Source organism: Peromyscus maniculatus, chromosome 21 (assembly GCF_049852395.1).
Source record: "Peromyscus maniculatus bairdii isolate BWxNUB_F1_BW_parent chromosome 21, HU_Pman_BW_mat_3.1, whole genome shotgun sequence".
Lineage (NCBI taxonomy): Eukaryota > Metazoa > Chordata > Mammalia > Rodentia > Cricetidae > Peromyscus > Peromyscus maniculatus.
The window spans coordinates 24,641,328-24,665,808 of NC_134872.1; the positions used below are offsets into that span (position 1 = coordinate 24,641,328).

A 24,481-nucleotide genomic window follows, 5' to 3' on the forward strand; every position below is an offset into this window, starting at 1 on the left:
TTGGAAATATATGCAAATCCTGGAATGTCTTTCTCAGGGGCCCTAGAGCCATCCCTTTGAAATGTAACTATCAAAAGAAAAGGTAATGTCCCAGTCTTCCAGTGCTGTGGGAAGATAGGAGCCTAACTCTTTCCAGTGTCTGGATCCAGATTATAAACCTACTCCTATCATAAAGATAGAGAGCATTGTTTTCCTTTGAATAAAAGCAAAGGTGGATGGGGATGCTGATCACTAGTTGATTCAAAATAAACTACATTTACAAAACGTGCTGTCAAGGCCTCTTATTTGAGCCTTAGTTCTCTGATCACGTCTGCCTTATTTGCACGATTAATTTGCATGGCTCCTATTGGTATGGCAGAGACTGTACCACGGGAAATCATATGCACAGAACTCATGCTAACCTCCGAGAACTGTTCACTACTGTATGCACACTGTGCCTTCATGTGGTGTCAATTGTATGCAGATAACTGCATGTAAAAGGACTTCTCAACATAGAAAGACCCACTCCTTGGTCCATTCACCTGTTATTTTAGGCAGTGTACTGATTATTCTTAGCTATGGAGCACATATTCAATTCCTAGGGTTAGATACTGTTTATCACATCAATAAGGCACAGGACAAAATGGAAAAAGAAGAGATATATAATCAGTATTGATGATGAACAGGATGCCACAAAACTCATGATACAAACACTTCATGAGAATTTGTTTGGAGGGTATTTTTTTTCTGTCCTCTCTTTTTTTAAGGATTTCTTTTTAAAAACTGTTTTATTTTTCTTAAGTTTGGGAGGGAAAATTATCATTTTTACCACTAGCCAATTGAGAGATTTATCTAAGCTTGATGGTAGGTTCATTTTCCATAATACTACAGCATGTGCCTAATATTCCCAAGAGGCCAGGAGCAAATTAGGTCTGCTAGCTTTGAGTATGCATGTATTTTATTTACAAGGCACTTAATCCCTTCCATTTTTAATCATCAAGATAAAGGAGATCTTGTCCATCCTGATTAGGTAAATATTTATTACATGTATTAAAATCTCACCAGGTTCTTGAATATCAGCTATTCATTATCTTTTCAACAAATGTACTATAAGCAATTATTAGGTACTCAATACCATGCTAGACTGTGAGTAATATAAATATGAATAAAATACCAATCCCCCATTCATATAACTCATCATCTACAAGGGAAAGATACTGCATAAGTAAATAAATGTATCAAACTCAAGATATAATATTCCATCATTTGTCAGACGGGCTATTATTTGGAAAGAGCAATTGGTGTGGGAGACCATGAGAAATCAATCCAAGTTATTAACTCCTAATTCCTATTCATTTGACCTCATGCAAGTTAGACAACGTGGCAAGTGAGTAGCTGACGTCTCTGTCAAGTGTATGGTTTCTTTTCTCTGGACTGTACAGAACAATCTGATACTAACAAAGTGGACAGGTAAACATGGAGCACTACAAAAATGTAAAGTCCAAGTACCAGCTCAGTACCTCACATGGACACTAACAATGTTGCTTCATCTATGCTCAGACTTACCCCTCTTTACCACATTTTATTAAATATAATTAAGTATGTCATTTGTAAAGAGATATGAATAAAACACAGTGATAATACAGCATACAGTATCAACCTGGCTTCAGAAAAGGAATATGCTCAGTAGCTTTAATCCTTCCCCATTCCCTCCACTTCTGATTGTACGTGAACCCTTCGATTCCTTCTCTTACAGCTTGCCATAAGTTTACCATTAAGTTTAATGGAACTTACCAGTTCTATTAAAAGTATATGTTTGCTTTGTTAGCCTTAACATAAGGGCAAAAATACTGTGTGGACTCACACATTTCTGACCCTCTTTGGTAAAGCTCTATATTGTTATTATTCGTGCTAAATACATCACAAACTTTATTCATTTTTGTACTTTACAGTCTCCTTTCTAATCTTAAGGAGAATACTGACAACAACTTAGATTTAAGATTGTACTTTACCATAGAATTTTATGGAAATCCTTTATCAATTTAGGAAAATTCACTTCTGCCTGTGCTTTCTAGACGCTTTAATTATATTGAGGTTTTCAGATGTTTTCTTGATCTATGAGGTAATGTACTTCTCTCTGGTGATTGGTTAGTGTGCTGAATCGTGTCAGTAGATATTCTAGTGATGAACTGGAATCACCTTTGTGAAATGACTGTCACAATGACTGTCTTTTAAAGAATAAAGGTAAAACACTCAAATCTGCTTAGGATTTTGTATTTTATTTCCAGTATTGGGTTAGTATGCAAATGTCCCTCATTATGTAACCAATACAGAATTGGCTGGTACTGGATTTTCCAACTTCACACAGCGAACTGGAGAGGTTTTTCCTTAACCTTTCCCATCCCACTGCCGTGGAAATATGTTTACATACCCCAGAAGGGTGGTGTACTGCAAAGGTGCCTGCTTTGAGTAAAAACTGATTCTATGTAATTCTTTAACATCAAGCGTCTATGGGTAAGTCCTGTTTTCCTGGGAATTCTTCCATTTCATCTAAATTACATTTTTATCAGCACAGGTTATAGTTTGAGCCTCTCTTCTTCCCAGCCATAAGCATCATGGGGGATACATTTCCCTCTAAGTATATCCCTCAAGTCTGTGTTAGAGTTTCACTATTTCCCCACTTAGGTTTTTTTGTTTTTGTTTTCATAATTGCTCATGAGCCAGAAGATATATAGATGTTTTTCAAAGAGGATCCAAATAATGAGACAATTTCAAGTATCACCGCAATACCTTCCTAAATTGCCTGTAAAATGCTAGTTCATTGCAAGTCATCAGCTTAGCAACAGCTCATTTTTGATAATTCCCCATGCATCATTGATAAAAGCGTGTTACAACCTGGTGAGGGTTAATCTTGACCGTCAACTGGATCGGACTGAGAAACACCTGGCTGATTAGTGGAGTGCACCTCTAAGCATGTCTGTGATGGATCCTCCAGAGATGATCATGTCCTGGGTCTCTGGTCTATTGGATAGATTCATAAGGTGACAGCAGCATTGGTGGGGGAGGGGCGTGGAAGGAGGTCACTGGAAACATGTCTTTGTGGGTTATCTCTTGCCCTCACCTTTCTACTCTGCCTCCTGGCTGCCATGATGAAAACTGCTCTGTTCCATCATACTCCTTCTGCCACGGCAGTCTGAAATATCAGAAACCTAAACAAGAATAGATATTTTCTCAAGTTGCTTCTGTGAAGTATTGGGTTGTAATGACGAAATGGAACTGATACAAACCCCTTGATTAATTAAATTAGCTATTTGTTTTTACAAATGTTGACATAGCAGTGCCAGCTTTATTTAGCTGTGTTAGTGAATATATTTCTATTTTGTTGTTTGTGACAGGGATTCGCTACGTTAGGCCAGACTTGGCTCAAATGTGGCTTTCTCCTGCTTCAGATCCCTAAGTGTTGAGATTACAGGCCTATGCCACCATATCCACGTTTAAAAAGAAAATTCTTTCAGTTTCACTATAATCTGTAGAAATGTACATTTCTTTATTAATGTTGTGCTTGGTGCTTATAATGTGTATTAGATATGGATACTGGTATCTTCTGTAAGTTCTAGAACAGTGGTTCTCAACTTGTGGGTCGTGACTACTTTGGGGGGGGTCACATTTCAGATATTTACATCATGATTCATAACAGTAGCAAAATTGCTGTTCTGAAGTAGCAATTAAATTAATTTTATGGTTGGGGATCATCACTACATAAAACTGTATTAGAGAATCACAGCATTAGGAAGGTTGAAAACCACTGTTCTAGAAGATTCTTTGTTTCTTTCTTCTGGACTTCAAATTAGAATATTTTTAACCTGCTGTACCATCTTGTATATTAACTTTTTTTCCCAAAATATTTTTTTATTTCTGATTCTGTGGGAAATTCTAAGCAGCATTGTCAAATACCTTTCAGAGATACTAATCCTCTACCTGATCATATTTGGCCTAATCAACTTAATAATCCTAATTGTATTTTTCATTTTAGGTAACACGGTCTGCTCAGTTTTTTAATTCTTTTGTTCCTTCAGCACATTTATAGTTGTGATAAATAAATGGGAGAATCGTGTATAGTTAACACAACTAATTTATAGTCAGCGTCTTGTGATCTCTGTGTCTGTAATGGAAAGGGCTTTCTCTGCGGTCCGCTCCTTTTGTCAATGTCGCTCGCAATGGCTCACTTTATTTGTGTGTTATTAGAACTTATCTTCTTCAGGGATGTATTAGAATTTTTTGAAGACTGGGCATAAAGTTCAGTATGAGTCTGAGTTTGCTTCTGCCAGGTCCCTTGAGGTATTACCGAGATAGGACAACTTTAAATTAGATTTTCTGCTGAGGTTTAAGAGGCTACGCAGATAATATAAATTCTGACCCAAAGTCCACATAAGGATAGGATCCTGCTTAGAAAATTTCCAGGTGCATTCTGTTCTTCGGAGTTGGGGCGGGGGGCAGGGCGGTTGGATGTGTGAGTGTGATCCTCTGTACTACCCGGAGCCAAGGCTAAGCTAGTCAAGTTTTCTGACTCTTCCCTGCCATAAGGGCTAGCATTTTCCTCACTCAACCAGCGAGATGATCAAACCTTAAGGACTACCAGCTTCTTGTAAAGATCTCTGTCTTTTTTTTTTTTTTTTGAGGCAATACTATTTATTATTCAGTAGATTCCATAACAGGCAATGGTGATTGTCACCCCTCTCTCAGAATTCATTTCATTGCTGATCAGAATTCTTTACACAATTCTTTGACCAACATTAGAAGTAGTTACAAACTATTTGCATTAAAGAATAAAAATAAAGTCAATAGCTCAAATGAAGGAAATTCTTTGTCTTGGCTCTCCAGAGATGCTTTTGATTGACTGGGGTTCTGAACAGTTCTGCTTTCTCTAAGACAGTACTCAAGTCTTAATCCACAGGTGGCATCGGCACTCAGTGTGTAGGCCTGTGGGCTCTTTATGCTGTACCTACTAGGTATAGTTTATAGCTATACCTACTGACATCAGCTCTCACCAAGTGGGCTCTTTCCATCATACCTGCTAGTACAATGGGAATGTGGAACTCGCCTTACTGTCCTAGCAATTAACGCTGGCTCTGATTTTTTTTCAAATGATTACAGGTTTTCCTCTGTGGGAACCAGAATGCCACAAATGGTGTTGTCCACATCATTGATCGAGTCCTCCATCCAAGATTTTCTCGAAGCAGAAGACGAAGGTCTCTGTCTTAGTTGGGCTTTCTACTGCTGGGATGAAATACCATGACCAAAAGGCAGGTTGTGTAGGAAAGGGTTTGTTTGCCTCGTGTGGAAGGTTCTTTAGCTGTGTTAGTGAATATATCTTATATTTTGTTGTTTGTGACTATGGGATTCACTATGTTAGGCCAGACTTGGCTCAAATGTGGCTTTCCCCTGCCTCAAATCCCCACGTGTTGAGATTACGGGCCTATGCCACCATATCCAGGTTTAAAAAGATAATTCTCTTTATTTTCTTCAGCATTGCTATTCATCACTGAAGGAAGTCAGGACAAGAACTCAAATGGGGCAGGAACCTGGAGGTAGGAGCTGATGCAGAGGCCATAAAGGGCACTGCTCACCAGCTTGCTTCCCATGGCTTGCTCAGCCTGCTTTTTTATAGAATCCAGGACCAGCAGCCGAAGGAGGGCACCACCAAGTTTGGGCTGGACCCTCCACCTTGCAGCTGGATCTCATTGAGGCATTTCCCCAGCTGAGGCTCCTTCCTCTCTGGTGACTCTAGCTAGTGTCGAGCTGACAGTACACTCTCCTATGTTGTCTTCCAACTAGCAGACCTTTTTGCTGAAGATACTGAATACTTGAATCATAGAACATAGAGAAATGAAGCTGGTACCAACCTGGAAGCTTTATCCCTGCTGGCTAGCTTTCATGCAAGGGAGAAGAGTGATATAGTCTTCTTACCAAGTATGAACTCTGCAAACTGCAATAGTGATGGACCTGGCAAGATAGGCTCACTGATGGAATGGTGGCACAAATGTTATGGGTGTAACCAACCACTATTCCACTATTGATTGGATTTAAGGACCATTCCACATGATGCCATTAATAGCCCTCCCCCCACAAAAAAAAAATCTATGACTAGCTGGGTCATAGACCCTAGAGAAGAATGCAATACTACTATTCTACACAGTGGACATTTCTATCTTTCACCCTCAGCTGGTCTTTCAAAGTTCAAACCCCAGGCTTTAACTACAAATAAATTGCTGCATATTTCCAGCAAATCCTGTTGCTGGGTTATTGTGAATTTGACATTTCTTTATATATGTCCTTTTAAAAAAAATCCCTTAACAGATGGACTATGTATTTTAAAATATTTTATCCATCACTTTAATTACTTTTAATTCGATGTATTTCTGGAAACAAAAACATTTTTTAAAATAGTAATTATACGAAGTAATTCTAGAAAAATGAGTGACAGCCACTTTCTTCCTGACTTCCTAAGTGCTTATCTAATTGACAGAGGTCTGGCTTTTCATTTAAGTGAAAACGTAAGACAGTAAGAACTGTGTTCACCCAAAATTACCATTTGTAATAAAAGGTGGCACATCTTGGAAGTCTCAGAGAACCTAGACCAAAGATGGGCAGCTCTTTGGAAAAAGGAACGTAGATATGCATTTTTTTTCCTCTTTGTGCTCTCTTATTACAGAAAGATTCTGTCCAAAGCACAACTTCAGTTTACTTTCTTGGTTTCCTCATTATAAATTCATGGCCCAGTTTAAAGCTAAATCCCTTACTAAGTATATTTAATTCCAGTTGGAGAAAAGAGAAAAATTAGAGTAAGAGGAAAATGGCATCCACTGTGATAACACTTGGAGAGGTGGCACGTTTGCATATGCTTATTACTTCATTAATAGTCACTTAGCACCGGCTATGTGTAATCGTTCTAGGCACCTGGAGCTATGACTACACAAAATCATATAATGGAGCATGAAAGCTTTAGTGAGGTAGGGGATGGAAGGGATGGGTAGAAGGAATATAAGGAGGGATGACTAACATTTGGAAAAGCCATACCAAAACCCACCTCTATGGAAGCTTCCTAAAATATATACAGTACATATGTAAAGGGAGTTTAAATGGGGCGATCCCAGAATGGAGGGGCAATGCCTCTCCCAGTCAACATAGGCTATCACAAAAAAAAAAATGCCTAGTGTCAGATATGGGATACCTTTTACCAGTTGATGGTCAGTGGGGTCCCATAGAACACCTCTCAAAAAATTATAGGTTATTTCTATTGCTCTCTGTTATTGTTCAGAACCTGATGATAAGACCTTATTGCTGAAGATACTGAATACTTGAATCATAGGACATAGAGAGATCGGGCTGGTACCTGGAAGCTTTATCCCTGCTGGCTAGCTTTCATGGAAGGTTCATGCAAGGGAGAAAAGTAATCAGTAGTCACCGACCATGAACTCTGCAAACTACAGTAGTTGTAGATGGATCTGGCAAGATAGACTCACTGATGAAATGGTGGTACAAAGGTTATGGGCGTAACCAACCACTATTTCACTATTGATTGGATTTAAGGACCACTCCACATGATGCCATTAACTGCCCTCCCCCCCCCAATAAAAATCTATAACTAGCTAGGTCATACACCCTAGGGAAGAACCCAATACTACTATTTTACACAATGGAAATAGTAATAAACTGCCCCCTATGTCCACATAGTATACCTATAGATTAGTGCTCCTTTCAATACTCATCAAAGAAGTTTCTCTCTGCAATAAATGGTAATTAATACAGAGAGCCACAGCTGGTCAACAAGGACAGAATAAGAAACTGTTCTCAGTTCTAAATGGGATGTCTATATCTTGTTTCCTCTGTTCCCAAGGCTCAGGGACATTGTAGAAGAAGAGGCATAGAGATTGTAAGAGCCAGCGGTAGTGGATGTCTGCAACAAAACACTATCTGCTAGACCTGACTGGGACATTGCACCCATGATCTCACAGCAGCTATGACTGCTTACACAAAATCTAGCCAGCCAAAATCCCAACATGGATGGGGGAGAAGTTCATGAAGTCCCACCCCTAGTGTGGAGCTATCGGCAGTTGATGGCTGCTGGAGGATGGAGTGCCATTTTCTCCAGGGATGTGGTTTCTTAGAAGTTACCCATGCTCTGGTACACCTTTATGTACACCTAGGTACATAGAGGAAGAACTATGGAACTCAGTGATTTTAAAAACAGAGCACATGAAGTTGGGAAGGAAAAGTGGTTCAGGGAACAGGCCACGAATTAGAGGGTAAAGAATGGAAATAGATTTAGACAATACACATTATATGCATGCATGAAATCATCAATAATATGAATACAAAATGACATATAAAGGAATATATAAAAGAAAGAATATAGCTTCTCTGGAAATAAAATAACTACACATGTGTCCTTCATTATCATCACCTTAAAAGACAGATGCAAATAACTCCTATTATGATTATAATGCTTGTTTTTTTCCTTCTACACAAGAGAAATATGTGTTAATGGACTTCAAGTTTTCAATGCAGTTTTCCCTGGCAGAGTTTCCTGCTTAATGACATTTTCAAAATTCTATTCATCTACAATGTGACACTTCTCAACTCCCATTCAGTCACAAATGCAGAGGCAACTCTCAATAATTAATTCACACTAGCCTTTCCAATAAATCCATCAATTTAAGTTGTACAGTGTTCTAATTCAGCTTCTATTTTCTCCACCAATAAATCTCAAGTCTCATATCCACAACCAGCCATGACCTAGAATAAAAGATTTAACAGAAGTTTTAGCATGGTAGCTGTTGAGTAAGTGTTCTGATACATTTTCACACTATAAACATTTAATGAGTCTGGCTCCCAACAGAGTATTTACTACATCCATTTATTTCATCGTAGTATATTTGCAGGAGCAAAATAGAGCAAAGGTTATTTCAGATCCTCTACCAATATAGCTCCCTGTAAATAAAATGAAGTGCAACCATTTAACTCACAAAATTATTGTTAAAGGGGTAAATGTTCAATAAATTCTGTTTTATCTAGTTCAGATAGCCTTGGCAATTATTTGTAACTTGGATATATATTTTTTTTCAGGAATTTTGTTCTGAAGCCCTATCTTTGACTACAGGTAAATTTCAGTTGTTAAGACAGAATTGGGTTCTCAGGAAAGTAGTTTAGGTCTTTTGCCTGTTTGTTCAGAAGTAAATGGGTCATAAGAGGTCTTCTGCTCTTGAAAGACCCTTCTCCAGACTTCTCCTCTCCAGCCTCTGCTGCTTCCTGCTTATAGCACTCACCTCAAACTGAAGTGAGAAACCAAAGATGTCTCAGTGGAGGATCAATTTGGAAAACTTTGGGGATAAATGAGGTCTTTTGTGGGAACGTCTCTGGACACAAATCTGTTTAACACTTTGGAAAATGTGCTATACAAATTCCACCTGCCTGCTCCTCTGGAAAGTTCCACCCCATTACAAGAAGTACTTCCCAAATAGAGACTATTTCTACTTAATGAGCCGTGGACAGTGTTTAATCCACCAGAAAGACTTTGGTTACATTTATAACTTTTCTGATGATTCATATAAACTAAGAACCTTAGCATATATTATGCTGAACTTTGATTGAGTGCATTAAGTTCTAGCTATGAAAACTCAGTACAAGCACACCTAAAAATTCTTCTGGGATCAGAAAGACTCCTATCCACTAGCTTCCTGATGAGCAATATGTATAGCTTCAGTCTCAATTTATTTTCTGTAAAGCAAATACAAAATCTTCAGTGGTGATACTGTAATAATCAAGTGGATGACAATTCATGTCAAATGTTTAGCTGGAGGGGATGGAGAAACGGCTCAGCAGTTAGAAGTGCTTGCTGCGTGAGCATGAGGACCAGAGTTCAAATCCCAGCACCTACTTAACAAGCCAAGCATCTAACACACACTAGTAACCCCAGCTCCAAGGGGAGAAGAGACAAGAGGATCGATGAGGTTTGCTGATTTCAAGCCTAGCCAAGAGACTAAGAGCCCTAGGTTCAGGGAGAGCTCCTGCCTCAAAGTAAAGGTGAAGACTGATAGAGAAGGACACCTGATGTTCTCTTCTGGCCTCTGTGTGTGCATATACACATGTATGCCCCCTGCAATCTAAATAAATACATACTTAAAACATAGATAAATCTTAAAACACTTCAGTCATCTAGAAACATTTTATTTTTATTTTAAAGACCACTTATTTAGAGGGAAAAAAAAACACTCTTAACCCAAAGGATGAGATTTTATATCTCAAGACATCTGCCAAGTAATATCTACAGATTGCTAACCATTTTAATAGAAGATATTGCATAAATATTATATGTATTCAGGAGCAGAACATACACAAAGGCCCATTTTTATTTTAACAGGGGTGCAAAGTAGAGAGTGGAATACAACAGCTTTCTTTTGAACGCAACTATCTAGAAGGAAAATAGACATGAAGAAGGCAAAATACCTGTTCATTGTCTACAACAAATGGCAGATAGATAGATAGATAGATAGATAGATAGATAGATAGATAGATAGATAGATAGAGATAGAGATATGATTCAACTGTAGGTATCTCTCTAAAAGCCTGCTTCCTAGCTACTAGACAGTCAAGCACACTGGATATGTGACATTCTGTGCCCACTGCTGCAGCAGGATTAAACACACCAGCATGGCAGGCTGAAGACTTGCACATTAAGACCAAGTTATCATTTGTCTGCAGATACCCTGACTTCCCACAGTGGGTAAGCTTGCCATTTCAGAGCTGACCTTTATGAAGAGGTACAGATCAAAGCAGACAGTTCAAGCTACTGTGTTGCAAGACAAACCAGGACCTTGTTCAACTGTTTTGTTTTGTTTTTTTCATTATTATTTTTTAAGAAAGTCAAGAAACCAGCCTTCCTCAGCAGAAAAGCACACTGGTCTAGGTCACATTATAAACCAGTCTGGTCACATTCTAGGTCATATTATAAACCCAAGCACTGGTGTGGGATGCCAGTGAAGGAAACCTGTGAAACCTTATAACTCCCCAATCAAGGCTAAAGGCCTCCAACTCAGCTCTCCGTCTCCACCACCCAAGTTCGTTAGTTGAAGAAGTCTGGCCTCCAAGGGGTGAAAACAGCAGGAGCCAGCAGACAGGAGCAGGAATCAAGGACATTGAACAGCTGGTACCCTTGGGAAAGGCAGTGACTCCTCAGGCCACCACAGCCTCTGGTAGCTGAGATAAAATGCCTCTAAGAGCAGGTGTGTGACTTACAGACTGCTTCGGGGAGGCTGACAGTGTCACTAAGAATATTAGGTGACCAGAGTGACAAGGTTTCAAAAGAATGTGGATATATTTTAGAAAGGACAGTGTTTGGAAGGGGTAAGGACAAGATACACAGGACTAAAACTTCCCATGACCTCTAATTGCTCCCTCCTCCAGTAAATGAACATATTATGTGTTTATCGGTAGTCACACCACTTCCCTTACTACCTGGTATAGAATAACTGATTAACTCCCCCAAGCTTTTCAAATTACAATTGAGTTTCCCATGCATTCTGGTCCCCAAGTTTTCTTTTTTCTTTTATATATATATATATATATATATATATATATATATATATATATATATATAGAGAGAGAGAGTCTATCAGTTTACTGGCATCTAGCCGCTACCTTCTATTATCTGTGACTGATCTTAGAAAAGGAGATTTTCAGTCTTGAAAGTCAAGACATCAAGATATGCTTTGAATACCTGGGAGTGCTGGCAGTGGTCCGGAGGGTGCCTGGACTGGTCTACTCTGGTGACTGGTCTAGTGAATACCCTAACTGCCATCACAGAGCCCTTGTCCAGTGACTGATGGAGGCAGATGCAGAGATCCCTGGCCAGGCGCCAGGCTGAGCTCCGGGAATCCAATTGATGAGAGAGAGGAGGGATTCTGCAGGCGGGGGACCTCGAGACCATGATGGGAAGACGTACAGACATGACCAGTCACACTGGTGGAAGCCCATGAACTGTAGACTAGTGGCTGTAGAGCCCCCATGGGACTGGACTAGGCCCTCTGGATATGGAAAACAGTTGTTTGGCTTGAACTGTTTAGGGAGCACCCAGACAGGGGGATCGAGATCCATCCCTGGTGCATGGGCAGGCTTTTGGGAGCCCAGTGTCAGTGGTGTGATGCCATGCGCAGCCTTGGTGCAGTGGGAAGGGGCTTGGACCTGCCTAGGCTCAGTGTGCCGGGCTCTGCTGACTCCCCATGGGAGACCTTGATTTGGGGGATGTAGGGATGTGGGGTGGCTTGGGAGGGAGGGCTGGGGGGTGGGATGAGGAAGGAGATGGGATCTGTGGGTGGTATGTAGAGTGAGTACAAAATTTCTTAATAAAGAAAAATGGAAAAAAAAGATATGCTTTTAACACACAAGACAATAGTGTGTTCATTACAAAGAGTGAACATTGCGTGATGGGAGATTATTAGTTTCTATTCATTTTTTCTTACCTTATCAGACAAGAGTTCCTAAACTCTGCATATAACTAGATATTTTATGCATTTTCACATGAATATAATAATATACTATAATACTGCTAATCATATCAGATTAGAAATGAAGACCCTATTTAAAGACATGCAATTAAAGAGAAAGCTATTTTAAACTTAAAAGTATTAATTATTTAATGAATTTACAATGAAGTTGAAAGAACAATATGGGCATTATATAAGTTTTTTGGTTATCAGTAAAACTTTAGAAATTTTAATTATAAATATTTTTATTATGGAAAAATCTGCTTCCAAAACTGAATGTTAACTATGCATTGCTCTGAACAACCACACCTGTATTATGAATTCATTTAACCTGATAACACTGTGCTGTTGCTATTGGAACATTTGTAAGCAGGACAATAGAGGTCTATAAATATTGTTCCCAAGGTCACAAATATAGCAAGTGCCACAGCTGGACTATAAACAAAAGAATGAAGGCTTTAGAATTTTTACCCTTAAGCATCCCACTATGTTACCTCCCACTCAGGAGTCTCCTTGCTGGGCTAGAATCGCCAGCATTCATTGATGTCATACTTGAAGGCCTGATAAATTCCTCAACTTGTTCAAAACTGGGTTTCTCATCTTCTTATGGCCACAGCCTTCCCGTGGTTAAGGAAAACCTCTTCTATCAAGTTACTCAGTTAAAATTTTTAAATTAACTATAGATAAGATGTATGAGGTCTATCCTCACCATTCACAGTCCTATGGTGGACAAGTCTAGCTTCACTACACAGATGAATCCTCCTGACTCCAGAATTCATGATCTTCCCCAGGCAGGTGACTTTTATTCAGCAACAGAAGATGCAGAAGGGCCTGTGTATTTTACCCGAGTAAGGCACACTCTGAAAACCAATGCTCTCTAATTACCAATTGTCAGTTGGCCCCGGCTTTGTAGGTCTGTCTCCCAGGCAGACTTCACCCCATCTCTTCACTGCCCAGATATTAATTCCTAATAGCATCTCAGATCATGAACTCCTCGCTAGGTTGCTAGAGGTCTCCGTGTGCGAAACCAGCTATGATTTCTCCTTTGGCCCATGTCCCATGCGTCCATCCATTCTATCATTATCTAGCGGATTCCTACTAACAAAACTGAGCCTTGCTGCAGCTTTCGTGACCACATATGATGGAGTGAGGTGGTGCATGGAAGTTATGAGGTGAGCTTGGGTTCCTACCATAGCCTCCCACCTGGATCCCAGCTTCTCACCTTATTTACATTGACTCTGCCCTCATGTGGTGCTAACATCATTCCTTTAGGACATGAGTCTCAGCGTCTTAATGCCTTATAAAGAGTCCCAGTTGCTCAGAGGGAAAGCCTGCACAGCCTTCTATGGCCTAGTCCCATTGGCTCTTTAGCCCGGGCTGTGAACATCCCCCCTTGCTGACTCCACCCAGGTTCCTGGCTTTTATGCTGTCACAAACACAGGGGAAGTGGCATTGGGCCTGTGTTCTAGATCTCCATCTGCTCCTGACTTAAACTCCTCAAATCTTTGAGACTACCTCACCCCATTTATAATCTGATACGCAATTTGATTATTTATAATGTTTCGTGTGCTTTTTGCCTACATGCTCTTGCAAAATATAAGCCCTTGTCAAAGAACAGTGCTGATAATAAATATTGTACAGTAAATAAATCCTCCACTTTAGAAGCTGATCTACGTAAAATAAAATCTTCACTTGAATCTCAGGCAATTACGACTTAAAGGCTTCTTTGGCAGAGGAATGCTGAGCATGTTGATAGGAAACTTTGCTGTTAATTCACTGGAAGACCCAAAAAGGTCATGGAGACTGATTAGAGCATAAAATACAAGTTCTCTCAACTCCCACATGTGAACCGGAAGTCTGCCTCTGCTGACTTGGACTGAGACATTAAGTCACATTTTTGGCTCTCTCCACTTACCTCCAGCTCATCAAGAGCGCTTCCCAGGGTTGCTGCCTGAGGTTCAGAAAGCGCTGGCACATTCTGAATGCCTTGGGAAGCATTTGAAATTACATCAAGAGCATTCTGAATCTCTTCGCAGACTGTGTCCTTACTGGCTTTGAGCGAAGCGACATCGGAATGTTCCAAACAAGCTGAACAAATTGAATGCAAGAGGGGCGAGTTCTCCTTCAGGGTGGCCCGGGCCCCTGCGATTTCATCCCTCTGGCTTGGAGATTTTAAGTCCTAAAAGGAGAAATTAAAAAAACACTCTTACTAGTGGTCACAGAAGGAAGACCTGAATATTACCTGAATGCTCCCTTAGGGTGAGTAGGGCAGTATAAATCAAAAGATGTAGGCGCTAAGCAGTCAACTGGAGTTAATCAAGGGCATCAGGACTCTCTACAGTTTTCAGGTTCGGAAGGTCTACAATATGAAACAGGAGGCAGTTCATAAGTAAAGGTCATAAAGGTCGAGAGGTGTCACTGGTCAGCCATGTATGTTGTCTTAGATTTGATTCCTGTTGCTGAGATAAAAATACTCTGACAAAACCAACTTGAAGGAAAAATGTATGTTTTTTTTTGGGGGGGGGGTTATTCTTTGGGGGCTCACTACCTAGCTCCCAAATAATTACACAGAGACTTACTCTTACTTATGAAAGGCCAGCCTTAGCTTGGCTTGTTTCTTGCCAGCTTTTCTACCTTAAATCATCCCATTTCTCTTTAACTACATTTTGCCTCTGGGCTTTTTACCTTTATTTACTCTATATATCTTGCTTTTCTTCTTACTTCATGGCTGGTAGTGTGGCTGGGTGGCTGGCCCCGGTGCCCTCCTCTCCTTCTCCTTTTCTCACTCCCCCCATTCTCTCTCTCTCTACCTGCCAGCCCCACCTATCCTTTCTCTGCCCATCTGTTGGCCATTCAGTTCTTTATTAGACCAATCAGGTGTCTTAGACAGGCAAAGTAACACAGCTTTATAGTTAAACAAATGCAACATAAAAGGATGCAACACATCTTTGCATTATTAAAATAAAATACTCCACAGCAAAAACAAATGTAACACATCTTAAACTAATATTCCACAACAGAAAAAATGGTTCAATGGGCTCAAAATTTCAGGTTTCTGTCCATCATTGCAGGGAAATCAAGGCAACAGAAACAGGAAGTAGACATTCGCAATATACCCATGATCAAAAGCAGACTGCACTGCATCAATGCATACATGTCAGTATTCAGCTCACTGCCCCCTTTGAGAGTTAGAAATCCCTCTCTAGGGAATGGTGCCACCCACAGCAGATGGGGTTTTTTACCTAATTAACATAATCAAGACAATCCCCCACAGGTGTGCCCACAGGCCAGCCTAGACAACACCTCATTGAGGCTCCCTTCCCAGGTAAGTCTTGATTATGTCAAGGTGACAATTAAGGGTAATCATCTCACCATGTAAGTCACTAAAAACTCTGACACATTATTAAGTGCATTATCAGGCAACTTGAATTACTAACATTCTGTTAACCTATTTTCCACAGATAGTAATATTTGCATTTAATTTTTCATTAAAACAAGCCAAGTGAATTAAAAACACTACATTAAACTTTTCACCACTCAACTCCCTTTTTCTATTTCAGAAATGCCAATAAGCCAATCCTATATTTTTCTTTCATTGATATTTATCCAACAAATAGTTGCTAAGCACTTAGCATAAACTGGCCCTTCCGTTAGAATCCAGGAGTACAGCTATGAGCAATCCCACCAGAGTGTTGATCTTCTGAAGTTCATTGGGGCGGGGGCAGGAAACCTATTGACAAATAATAAACTAGACAAACTTAGAAACAAGTCAGTTTCAAGCAATGAACATACAAATGAGACAAGATGTGAAACATAATAGTAACTGAGGTATGAAAGTGCTTTAGTGTGAGCAGTCAGCAAGGATGTTTCTGTGGATATGACAATTTGGAGTAACTCTCCTTGGAGAGTATCACAGGCAGAGAAGAAACAATAAACATAAATGATGGCTAGTTAAAACTGCTTAGGATGCAGTGGGAAAAAAAATGTCAAGCGCTATCTTAACCAAGTGATGAAGGCTGGCATTATCAGTGATGCCACATGGATACATTGTGACACACACACACAAAAAAAAGTGTTACTTCTGGGATGCTCTCTAGGGAACCATAACCCTTGTGGAATAATGAGAAACACAACGAGTAAGAGCAGCTCTGGAAACACGCCACGTGATGCCTGGGCAGCATTCACCAGATCAGCAAGGTTTGTCAAATACAAGAAATTGTTGATAAATTGTCATAAACTAGAGCAGAACAGAACACATGACAATTATGCAATGTTGTTCTCTGGACTGGATCCTAAAACAGAATAAAGACATTTGTGCAAGCCTGTTAATTCCAAATAAAGGCCATTAGTAGTAGTTAATAGTGGTGCATCAATGTGGTCTTTTTGTTTGGACAAATTTTAAGACATTAACAATGGAGAAAACTAGGAGAAAGGAATTCTCTATACTGTCATGCTTTTTTTTTTTTTTAACAAACACATAATTACTCCCACAAATTTTCTTTGGAAAAGTTGTCAAGGGTCATGTATTGTGTCATATGCAGTATCTTACAAAATTCATAAAAATTTGATAAATGTGATTATTATCTCATTTAAAAAAAAAAAAAACAAGAAAGCTGAGGTTTTAAAACACTATCTTTCGGCAAGGGCAGAACAAAATGGATACATTTTTGTCCTTTATAGCTTGTTAATAAACCCTCATCCTGACAATGCTACATCCTTTCCTGTTCAGGAAAGGTTTTATTTATTATCCAAGAATGGAGTCTGAATTTATATAGCACACAACATGCTTCTACACAGCACGTTACTGAGCATCCCTGCTTTGGCTGAAGTTTGTCATTCCTAGCCCAATGTTAACTAAGTAGATACTTAGTGTCAAGAGAGAGAGATTGGTGAAAGAACAGAGATCTAAATAGGTTTACTCATTACAAACACTCCTGAGGTTTTTTTCACAACACTCTTGCTTGCCCAGGACATTGCTGCTGGAGTTAATAAATGGCTTGTGCTACTGTATTTTTAGTTCCTTCTCTTCTAAAAAGCAAAAGCTATATTCTACCCCATGCAGACATTTTGGAGATTAACTTCTTTACAAATTGTAGGGAGGACAGCTCAAGCAGCTGCCAACCCACTGCTCATGCTCATTAACTACCCTAGAAAAGACAATTTGTGATTTTCTTGGCCTCCCATGATTTCCCCCTTATCTCTGATCTGGGTCCTAGTTTTGACTCTGACATGAAGACTGAAAGATGGGCGTCACCCATTCTTTTGGTATCTGTTTTTCCATTTGTGAAAACAGAGATAATGATACTTCTGCCAACCTTCTTACAAGATGCACAAGAACAGTAGAAGTGGACTATAGCCTGCAGCCATGCAACCCTGAGCATGCCAATCTCATCCAGTCTTAGAAGCCACAGAGATGTAAGAAATGGAAAGTATATGGAAAGCAGTAAATAATTATAGAAATATAATGAATCATCCCTTAAATTTTATCAAAAATGATATATAGATTTTTGTCCTGCGATGGTCTTGGTGATTTTCCTATCCCTGATTTTAGCAGCACTCACCAATGTAAATCACACTGTAGAACTCATAAAGATGTAAATCACATAAAGAACATAATGAATAGAAAGGATGCACAGCCCCCGTGAGAAATACTCACAAAAAGCATAAATGTTCAGAAAGAACCATGAAAGACTCTCTGTGTGAGACAGCGTAATCAGAACACATACTACATAAGTTCCTCTAAAGTAGCCTTGCATAGTTCTTTATTTAGAATGATATTGTCAGCGTTTAGGTGGAAAATAGTGTACATAAATCACTAAGAGGAAGGTTAAAAGTTTTTAAAATATCATTTCCCTTGCTTTGGTGGTGGCTAGGCATATCTTACTATAAGCTGCATTGCTTTAACACTGTAAGGATGCTGAGCTTTTTAAAAGTACAAACATGTTTTGCCTTTTAAACACGTGCCTTGTCATCCCTACCTAAGGCGATGACAGACTCCTTAATGAGCACCAGTCCCCCAAATATCAAACCTGTGAAACCTGCAAGGAACAACAGGATATGTAAGCATAGCAAAATTAATACATTGTGACAGTGCATAGAAAGGGGGAGGTAGAGGTTTTAGAACGCATATGAGACGACAAGACCATTGCTCATAAGTGATATTGCACATTATATGTTTAATGTGTTAAATACACTCCTGGATAAATGGCCATCATTCTCCTAAATTAAAGCCTACTATGGGTGTTTGTGGTTACTTTAACTGATGATACTATGGGTTCATGAGTTGTCTATTTATCCTAACTCCAATCCATTTCAAAATACTTATTCAGTATCAAGGTCAAATGAGGATGCCCCTGAATAGACAGGTATACAGAATTCGGCTCCTCAAGGACTGACACTTATTTAATATTTTTTTTAAATGTGCCAGAGAAAAAACACACACAAGATTTCCAAGCCTAGGAGACATTAAATGCTTCCAGCTGATGAAGAAACTCACAGATGGGATTAAAAAGAGAAGAGAAGACCTTACACATCTACACAAGTTGGTACAGAAAGTAACATATGAATTTTAACCCTGGCAAGGAAAATGAAATATATGAGATTTTAAAGAATACATAATACAAAAACAGAATGCTCTAAGCTATTGGCTAGTTCAACCATTCACCCAAAGACTATTGAGCCAATATTCTGCATCAGGCATTATGTTGAGTAAGGACTGGGAATGTCAAGAAAAAGTTCTCAAACCAAAAGTGTAGACAAACAAAGACATTTTATAGAAACTGGGGACTGGAGAGGAAGCTCAGCTCTTAGGAGCACTTGTTGCTCTTGTGGGGGACCCAGGTTCAGATCCCAGCACCAACATGGTGGCAAACAACCTATAATTCCAGCTACAGGAAGAGCTGATGCTCTCTTCTGGCCTCCATGATCACTGCATGCACATGATAGGCATACATGCAGGCAAACATTTATACATACAAAATAAGTAATTTTTTAAAATTATATAGAAACTAAAATAAAGCTACAGTATAGAGGAAAATCTTCAGCTTAAAGGTGGTTAAAGTAAATTTATTAGAGGAGTTTTATCCAGTTTTTGGAGGCATAATTGATAAACTAGTATATATTCGAGGTCTACAATATGATGTGCACACACACACAACATACATCATGTAATGATTTCTACAATGAAATTGACGCACATCACTCTCACCATAACTAATCACCACACATGTGTATGTTGTAGGACTACTTAAGATCTATTCTTCTAGTTCATTTCAAGGAAGCAATACATTATTGCCAGCTATCACTATCAGAAAGGGTAGAAGCATGTAGACTACAGTGGGTGACACTGCATGAGCCAGGCGATGGTGGCGCACGCCTTTAATCCTAGCACTCAGGAGGCAGAGGCAGCCAAATCTCTGTGAGTTCGAGGCCAGCCTGGTCTACAGAGCGAGATCCAGGAAAGGCACAAAGCTACACAGAGAAACCCTGTCTCAAAAAGAGAGAGAGAGAGAGAAAGAAAACCTAAGTAAGAAGGTAACAAATACAGCTGGGAAAGTCAGCAAGAGACACCTCACGTTATGCCAAAGAATTCTGGAAGCAACAATATCACGTGGGTACTTGGGTGTTTTGAAGAGCCATTTTGACAATAGCCATTTGAATAGACTAAAGAGGAAAACATGGCAGCCAGGGAGGCCAGGCAATAATCCAGTTGCAGGTGAGAAAGAATGAGTACCTAACACTGGATAGGATCACTGGGCTAAAGGAGGAAGATGTTGTGGGATATTTGTACATTGTATGAAAATGTATTGCTGTGATTAGTTTAATGAAGAGCTAAATGGTCAGTAGCTAGGTAGGAGAGAATAGGTAAGACTTCTAGGGAGAGAGAGGACTCTGGTAAGAAGAGAGGCAAAGACGCCAGAGAGACGCAGAACAAGTTGAACATACATACAGTACAGAGAAGAGGTAACAGAGCCACGTGGCAGAACATAGATTAATAGAAGCAGGTTAATTTGAGTTATAAAAGCTAGTTGGGAAAAAGCCTAAGATGAAGGCCAAGCTTTCATAATTGATAATAACTCTCCACGTCCTTATTTGTGGGCTGGTGGTCCTGGCAAGGAAGTACTACTACAGGAAGGATCCATGAAACACTTAATGAGGTGAAAACCCTAAGACTTTGGGAGCACGAGGTATTTACCAGTGTCTAGAAAATGGCTTCGGTGATTGTAAACACAGAAAGGCATTCACCATGATGAGAATTTGGTGAAAATAATGTGTTTGTAAGAAAAAGGTCAACTGCATTTGTGATGCATCAGATGTAAGGTTAGAGTAAAATATAAATGAAAACCCACTCTGCGGTAAGAATGTAAGTTCAGAAATAGAGATCTGTGAGTCATCAGCTCTTCCTTGGGGACCCATGCTGTGTGTGAAGGCAGCAGCACCTTCAGCCAGCATGAATGATGCACTAAGGAAGGGAACCTGGAATCAAACACTGTTCCTTGAAGATGTCAATTGCTTTATGTGCTAGCCCCAAAGGACAAATATTGACCATGTTCAAATTGACAAAATGGGTATCAGACTATAATGGACTTCAAAACATCTTAAATTTTAAAAATTAAAAAGATAAGCATTAACAGGGAGTATGGAACAAGACTTAAACTATTGATAACTATATTTTTCATGAGGCAGTTTAGAAATACAGAATAACTTCTATATTGTATAAGTTAAAGATATGTATGCCCACCTCTAAATAGAGAGATTTATATTGAATACATAATAAAAAAATATCTGGAAGTTATGGATGAGCTTGACCACTCATTAATGGATTTCTTTACCAAATCTACAAATAAAATTAAAGAAGTAGCTTTTCAAATTTGAATGAAATAAATCAAAAATATTTGTCAACGTCGTTGTCTCCTCCAGTTCATTATTCACGTGAATGAAAGGCATATAATTTATTATTTTGAATCCCATTACCTAGCAACACAAGGCATATGAGTTTAACATATTTTTGTTGAAGAAACAGGAGACTTAAAAATTAGAAATAAGTCAGATATGGGGCTGAAGAGATGGCTCCATGGTTAAGAACACAGGCTACTCTTGCAGAGGACTCCAATTCAGTTCCCAGCATCCATATGGTGGCTTACAACCTTCTGTAATTCCAGTACAGAGGATCCAATGTCTTCCTCTGCTCTCTGCATGCACCAGGCTATACATATGTGTGGGCAAATCACTCATACACATAAAATAAAAACAAAGAAATCTTTTTTTAAAAAAAATCAGAGGAAGATACACTTCAAAGGGAGATCGAGAATTCAGGTATCCTTATTATTACTCCAAGAAATCAAAACGGTAGAAAATATCATTTAGTCTAGAGAATTCAAACAAATTTGTATATGAAAAGCCACAGTAAGTTAAACTTAAATTACTTCTATCTCCACACTAAATGTTACTGAAACCATTGGTGCAATTGCTTTGGAAAGCTGCCTTCCAGACCCACCTGGAGCTGAGTGTACACATGTCCCACTAAGCTTTCCTGCCCCTGGGAGATGATGCACACATATGGAAATGTGCTCATATGTTTATCAAAAGACACAAAGATATTCACAGCATCCTGTTCCCAACAGTTCTAAACTGGAAACAAAGTAATGAGAATCAACAGAACGTGCCACAAGCAAGAGAGTGAAAAACCCCACATGGGAGTATGTGTTGTTTGATTCTATCTATATAAAGTTTTGACTCAGACAACATGAATTTAGAGCAGGAATCAGAATGGTGATTATTCTTAAGGAGTGATCAGAGAAGAAATCTAACTCTGGTAATTCTGTTTCCTTTCCTAAGTGCTAGATATGCAGGTGTCTGCTGGAAATTTTCACTGAACTATGTACTTTGAGCTGTGTAAACTACATATGTTTTTCTGAATGACTGCTGTAATTTAGTAATTATGAGTTGATATAAGGACTGACAAGGTCAGTGGGTAAAGACCCTTGCCACCAAGCCTAATGACTTGAGTTTGATTCCCCAGGATCCACAAGGTAGAACAGATTCCCACAAATTGTCTTCTGACCTCCACACACATTCTGCAACACACAACACATACAGACACACACTCACACACACACACACACACACACTAATCCCACACAATATATGACTAAATGTAATAAACATTTTAATATTACTTTTTTCTTTTTTTAATTAAGAAATTTTTTATTCATTTCACATACCAATCACAGATCTCCCTCTCTTCTCTCCTCCTGCCCTCCCCAAGCCTTCCTCCATTCCCTCCTCCATAAAGGTAAGTTCTCCCATGGAGACTCAGCAGAGCTTGGAACATTCAGCTGAGGCAGGTCCAAGCCCCTCCCCCTGCATCAAGGCTGTGCAAGTGTCCCACCATAGGTAGTGGGCTCCAAAAAGCCAGCTCATGCACCAGGGATGGAGCCTGATCCCACTGCCAGGGGGCCCCTTAAGCAAATCGAGCTACACAACTGCCTTGCTAATGCAGAGGGCCTAGTCCAGTCTCATGCAGGCTCCACAGCTGTTGATCAAAGTTCATGAGTTCCCACTAGCTTGGTTTGGTTGTCTCTGTAGATTTTCCCATCATAATCTTGATGCCCCTTGCTCATAGAATCCCTCTTACCCTCTCTTCGACTGGACTCCTAGAGCTCGGTCTGATAAGTTAACTCATCTCTGGCACTATTTTTGGCTTTCTTTTTTATAAATTTTTTTAGATTTATTTATTTATTATTATGTATACAATGTTCTGCCTGCATGTATGCCTCCAGGCCAGAAGAGGGCACCAGATCCCATTATAGATGGTTGTGAGCCACTATGTGGTTGCTGGGGATTGAACTTCTCTGGAAGAACAGCCAGTGCTCTTAACTGTTGAGCCATCTCTCCAGCCCCATTGTAAGATTACTTTAAGTTAAAGGAAGCACAAGTGTTGGTAGAACCAACCAGTGGCTGTGCCTTGTACTTTCTCTTAGCAAAAAACATTGGTACAAGTCTCCCGAGGACCAGCCCTGCTGATTGCATTTCCCATGTTAAGGGGATGATGAGAAAACTGAATATGCAGTCTACTCTCTGTCTGGTTAAAGGAATTGTATTTGAAAAAGAAAAAAAAAACTGACTGCTTGAAAATAAACACAAAAAGAGAAAGTTGTTATGAGCTGGCCTTCAGAAAGGCCAGAGCTAGAGAGTCTACACAGCAATTGATTCTGAGTGCCCTAGGACAAAGCTGCATCTCAGAGGCTCCAAGAAAAGTCCCAGCTAAGCTGCAGCCCTGCCCATGTTGCCTCAGCAGATACTCTGATCAGCAAAGCATAGCTATATGCAAATGCTCGCACTTTTCTTCCTGGCATTCAAATGAAGCTTCGGAAGCTGATAAAAACCACTCTGGTCATGGGAAGAAAGAGCAGTGTTTGTTTTCTGGAGATGAGGGAGACATGTCGCAAGAAAGCCTGTGTGCTCTATGGGGTTGGCTTCTCTCCCTAATCTTCCCTCTGCCAAGATGCCACATGCTGACTACTTTATTGGTCACTGGGCAGCTTCGTGTTCTATTGGATGACAAAACAGTGCACATGCACGCTGATTTTAACGTTTTTCTCCAACATAAATCAGGAGATGGGAATACTTGACCATGACTGACCGGAGGGACAGAAGATATTCAACAAGACCAGATGGCAAAGAAAAGACAATTTTGAAGAAAACAGTGATTCTGAGAATTTTTATAATCAAGACATCATTAAGTAGGAGAGACAGCCTTCTACTGCCAGGCCATTATATTTTATATTAATAGGTCAAACTCAGTAAAGGGGAGAAGAAAAGAAGTAATCATAGTCAAATAGGCAAATGGAAAACCACTGGGTAAACAGTATTAAGTGAAATTCCGAAGTAGGTATTGGGGCCATTAACACATACCACCTCGGGTCACTGAAAGACACGAGAGTAAATGCTAACAATTT

General features: G+C 39.6%; 1 protein-coding gene across 10 annotated transcripts in view; it reads right to left on the reverse strand.

Annotated features, from left to right (window-relative positions):
• The window catches only part of Ctnna3 (catenin alpha 3), a 1,515,753-nt gene that overhangs the window by 1,157,312 nt on the left and 333,960 nt on the right, over positions 1 to 24,481 (reverse strand). For 8 of the 10 annotated variants that reach the window (XM_042266693.2, XM_042266694.2, XM_076557108.1 and 5 more), the window contains one exon: positions 14,437 to 14,700. In XM_042266693.2, the coding sequence (XP_042122627.1) occupies positions 14,437 to 14,700 (264 nt within the window). Of the gene's footprint in view, positions 1 to 13,230; positions 13,382 to 13,743; positions 13,920 to 14,436; positions 14,701 to 24,481 lie in introns of those variants that run through there. The other 2 variants (XM_076557111.1, XM_076557110.1) reach the window with 2 other exon arrangements.